Consider the following 5651-nt stretch of genomic DNA (forward strand, 5'->3'; position numbering starts at 1 on the left):
AGTAGAGAGAGGAGAGAGAGAGAGAGAGAGAGAGAGAGAGTGTGTGTGTGTGTGTGTGTGTGTGTGTGTGTGTGTGTGTGTGTGTGTGTATATGAACCGATACATTGAATTAAAAGAAAATAATATGAATAGATAAATTATTCTCTGTTGTTAAAAATGTTTAAATTTAGATTGAATATAATTATACAATGACATGTTTGTAAAAAACGAATAAATAAAAATTAACAATCTATACAGGATCACTAAGAGTCATAGACTGATGACGATGTCAATGATTAAATTCTATACCATTAATCGATTGTGTGTAATTTTCTTTAAAATAAAGTCAAAATAAGTAAGTAAAAATAAAGAAGATTACACACAATCGTTTAATGGTATAGAATTTAATCGTTGGAACCGATATCAGCCTATGACTCTCAGTGGCCCTGTATAGTTGCTTATTTTTATTTTTCATTTTTAAGATTTTCGTGAGTCTGTACAGTTTGATTTAAAAATGAATAATGTTTTTGAATACGTCTTATTGCATGTGATGTAAAATTCAACTTTATATTATTTCGATAAAAAATGATTGAAAATATTGTAGCTTGCCTTTTAATCGTTAATATAGCTTGTAATGTGACTGGCGAAATAGAGAGAGGCATAACTTTCTTTTCTCTGATTTATATTTTTATTATTATTTACATGAATATACTAATAAATTATATATTAACAATTAGTATTAATTGATAACAAATTATGGTTGGAATTCTTATATATAGTATATCTCTCAAATTATTGTACATCTTAAAATGTTAATATAATAAAATTGTTAATATAAAAATGTTAATATAAATGTAATTAAAATTATTATTATGATTATTTCAAATTTTTTTACACATATAATATATTATAAAATATATATAATATATTTTACAATATATACATGTGTATATACTATATAATATGTATTATATGCACTATATATAATTTTTTAATTGATATGTACAATAATGTTCTTCTTAGAATAATTAGAAAAATAATTAAGAATATAAAGCCTATATAAAACAGCAGAAAATGACAAATCATGCATACATAATATGTATCATAACATTAAAAATATCACATACCTGGCATTAATCTTTCCTGTGAGGGATGTCCTAAAATCTGGGTATCGGCGAATAGTAGGATCGCCAAGATTCCAACGAGATGCATCCTCATGATCACTCCCAGTCTAAGCTATCCTAATCACAATCAATAAAGATAATAGGAAATTTCGCAAACACGGACGACGAACTGCACGATCAATTTTCAACTGCGCGATCAATTTTCAAAATTGTTCTATTTCAACGCTATCTATTTCGAACTTACGCGAGAGATTCTCAAGTGTTAATCTAAGTCTGCCGTATGGTTTGTCGGCAGAGCTCCTATCGCTGTCGGACGGTGCGGTAGTCTGGAGAGCCGCTTGGCGCTTTCACTGACTTTATACGTGCGCACAAAAGCACCTCTTCTGAAAGAGGGGATTCTACACGGTTCTCATACACGTCGCTGGACGTACCATGAGACATCACGAAGAATTGTTAAATTTCGTGACACTTACATTTACCGACTTTTAATTTCAAAATAATAAAGAATTATTTCTAATTGCTCCGAAACAATGTGTAAGGCGATCCTGCAGACTGTAAATAGAATATGCATAGATACATAGTAAAAACTGAACTTATTGACAGATTTTTGTTATTTTTTGTAATTAAAAATTTTAGTTTCTTTCGATGTATTTAGTAAAAAAAATTGTAATAAATTGTAAGTGTGATTATTAAGAATTTTTGTTGTAATTGAATAATGTAAAACAATCCAATTAGTAGACAATGCTTTTAAAACATTTTAAAAAATTTATTTAATGTATGTGTGTAAAAATATTAAATAAATATTTAAAAAATCTTTTAAAAAAATGTTGTGTAATGATTGGAAATAGGATAAAATATGTTGCATTTTGATCTCTAAAATGATATGATAAAATAAGGAAAATTTATTTTCAACATAGAAAGATGTATAGATAGTTAGACAATTTAATAATAACTTTATATTTTTAAGCAATAATTTTAGTTTACGTTTTAGTTTGTGATCGCTAATTTAACAGTAAATCTTGCGCTATATGATATTTGCGATTGCTTTTCTCTTTAATCAGCATAGTAAAATCGATTTACTGCAAATTACTCAATAAGTTATGAGGAGTAAGTCTGATATTGATATATAGTATACTTTTGTTTTGTACGCATATATTATTAACAATTTGATTATCAATATAAAGAATTGAATTAAAGAAATCAATTGAAAGAAAAATTCGATGGGTCGTTTTACAACTAATAAGCGATCGTCAACTTCATCGTTTTTAAATATTGATTTAGACAGGATTTTATATAACTATTTCCGATTAATAAATTGAAATAATTGGCGAAACAGAAAGCAAATAGTGAAAATATAATTACGAGCGTAGAATTACAGGCATAATGTTCCACACTATCGATTACATGGTCGATGAGTCGTCAATCGTATATAGTTAGCCACAATGTTGGTGTCATTACCAAAGCAACCACTCATTATCGAATGCTATTCTATGATTAATCGCCAATATAACCGGGAAATGAATGATGAAAGATAGACTAAAATTTTTACGAATTCTTCTATTTACCATTTGAATCGTCATTATTACTCTTACTGAAACGATATATACATTCGCGTGAGAAAATACAACTCACGAAGCACGTTTTTATTTAACACATGCTATTTTCAGATCTTTCTAAATGTGTCACGGAAACTTTACGTAATGCAACAAATAACAAATGATGACAAATTATATACTATATAAAAAGATAAATTTACTTACTTTTAATTGACAAAAACAGTTGAATGTGCTACAAATGTATAATGAAATAATAAATGTACCTGTCTATCGTTTTTCATTATGATGAATGTCTGTGCATGTCAATATTTAAGATTTTCTCACGTTTTTGAAAAGATTATAAAGAATATCCGGTCTTGTTAAAATTAGATTTTTTAAAAAGAATATTCTCGCTTTAGTGTTAGGCCATGAAACAAACCTGCAGTTTGATTCATTGTCTATTGCACCTTGCCGGTCAATCGCTGTCCTAGATGAATCATTATTGCACCCGGGATCATTATCCTTGATCGTTGGAAATAATTCGTTCGCATGTTTCGAAAGCTTCGACAATCCTCCCGAGTTATACATTTTATATTGCTTAATGCATAGCTCCGAAGGCGCCAATCTAATTCATAAGCTTGAAGTACTCGGGTCGCTTTCATGATCGTGCATCAATGTCGTAAAGTAGATATGTGTACTAGTAAATGGCCCTATTGACGGTATTGTTTTAGGTTAATAATTTATAATAAATGTTTTATTTTGTTGAAAAGTTATTAATTTTTTTTATTACATCTTTATACCATTGGTATTCGCTAATTAATAGATATAAATTGAAATTGAAATTTTTAAGAGAAAAAGATAATTAAAACTAAATTATATATTTTGAGAAATGCATAAAGTAATCTACGGCATGAGATTTCGTGCAAAAAGTAGTGTAGGAGGAAGAGGATACCGAGAAACTGCCTATTATTCGAACGAACTGGTTTCTGCATTTCCGCGATTTAGCAAGCCTCATTATTTTGTAGTCAGGAAGATTTTGTTTTGAGTATCGTTAATCATTCTCGACTGCGAGAAGAAGAGAGATCTCCGGATGTTTTTCGTTAAACTACGAGAGGTTACGAACACGTTATTCATCACTAGGTATTCATATCTTAATCTGTATCCTCATTAAGCTTAGAGATGCTGAAAATGAAACAGAAAATGAAACGGAACAGGTCGCATTAGATCTATTACTACTTTAAAAATTGATAGAAAGAATCCGTAAATTTGTTTCGGAATTATGCTCTCGTAGTGATTGCTTAGAAAATCGCTTCGTAACTACTAATTATCTTTTGAAAACGGAATTCTACGTAATCCAGTATTCGCGTCATGATAAGTAAGATGATAATCAGTAGAAACGTGAAAGTAGTCATACTAAATCGTACATATTAAGTCGATACTTGGATTATATCAGTAATGTTCTGTGTGTATTTACTAGCGATATGGTGATAGTTGCTGTTGCAACTTCAGTCATGCGTATTGAGTCAAATCAAATTGATCGATCTTGGATTGACGCAAATTCCAAGTTACGCTAAATCCAATTATGCTTGATTAACGCAATGATCTCATATCTAAACTGTTATTATTGGATTTAGTAAGTAGTCTGTTACTATCAAAATAACAAAGGATTATATCTTACGAATCATCTTCGGATTGACAGGTTCACGGTTCTTATAGTAGCATGAAGGCACTTAATTCGCCTTTCTGACGAACTCATAAACGATCTATTGCAGTTGCTCCCTGCACTGCTTTGCCACCGCAAGAATGTTTTCTACGGATGAAAAGTAAATGAAGCTATTTCATAATTTGTACATGCTCGATTTCAAGCATGTTCCTGTATTTTTACATGAAATACAAATAGTTATAATCATTACTATGATTGAGTTTGCAATAAACTCGTAAGTGCATTTCCTTATGATCTGTTTCAGCTATCATTAATTTAAATTTTATTGAAAAAAAGATTGATATAAATAAATTGGCATAAAAGTTATTTAAAGAATTTTTTGTTACGTTGACGAGTAAAATTTATAGTAATGTAAAATATAAAAATTTTGCTATATTAGTACGTAACTAAAATTATGTTTTACATAAATATCGATTCTAATAAAAAAATTAAGAAAAATTATATATTATTCAGGATATATTTATTTACGGCACAATAGATATTTACTTAAACTGAAAATATGTCGAAATATTATGTGACTCAGTGTCAGAAATATTAAAGGTATATAATTAATGTTAATTAACTTTTAAGACAAAAAATGGACGGAAAACTGATAATAATCGCAATGTTAATTAGTAATTCTGATTTTGGATGCTGATTTAATTTAAAAGGTATTTCGCAGCAGCCTCCTTTCTCTCGAGCCGATAATGTCTCGGTAAGACTATGAGTTCGTGCTGATACCTAACACATTAATCTCGGGTGGTGCAAACATCCTTAATAATTAGCCACGCTAAGGGAAGTGTCGACACATTCATGTATTGCTCTGTGTCTCTCTCGCTTTAACATTTTTTTCTTTTAATTACATTCTCATATTGCGATATTTTCGTAATAATCTGAGTGTCAACGTACTTGACTCTGACCTTAATTAGTATGATAATCGTGGCAATAAAATTAAAGCGATAGTTTAGGGATTTTTTTTTTATTTGAAACGTACGCTATGTGATTCTTATTTCAGAAAGTTTACGAGCATATACTCGAGATATGTCACTTTGGATAGTCGTTCATTCAAACGCATAAACATTCCTTTTTTTAAACATCCATAGATCATTAATCAGTATAAATGTATAAAAATTTTCATCAGCTTGTAATGACTTCTACGGTTCAAATATTGGCGCAATTTAGATTGGTGCAATATCGACACAGTTATGTGGCTCCGCTTTCTGGTAGCTCATTTAAATCTTCAGTGGCGATTCAACTTGAATTGTGCAACAAATCCTATAAGGAATAAGTCGTTAATACAATTAATGTGTA

The 5651-nt window shown here is 29.6% G+C and overlaps 1 protein-coding gene across 1 annotated transcript in view; it reads right to left on the reverse strand.

Moving 5' to 3' along the window:
- LOC105625870 overlaps positions 1-1197 on the reverse strand; it is a 62858-nt gene extending 61661 nt beyond the window's left edge. The window contains exon 1 of the mRNA XM_012207183.1: positions 1107-1197. Coding sequence (XP_012062573.1) covers positions 1107-1197 — 91 coding nt within the window. The remainder of the gene's footprint in view (positions 1-1106) is intronic.
- Positions 1198-5651: the final 4454 nt, after the last annotated feature.

This window comes from Atta cephalotes (genome assembly GCF_000143395.1).
Source record: "Atta cephalotes unplaced genomic scaffold scaffold00001, whole genome shotgun sequence".
In the NCBI taxonomy this organism is placed as follows: Eukaryota; Metazoa; Arthropoda; class Insecta; order Hymenoptera; family Formicidae; genus Atta; species Atta cephalotes.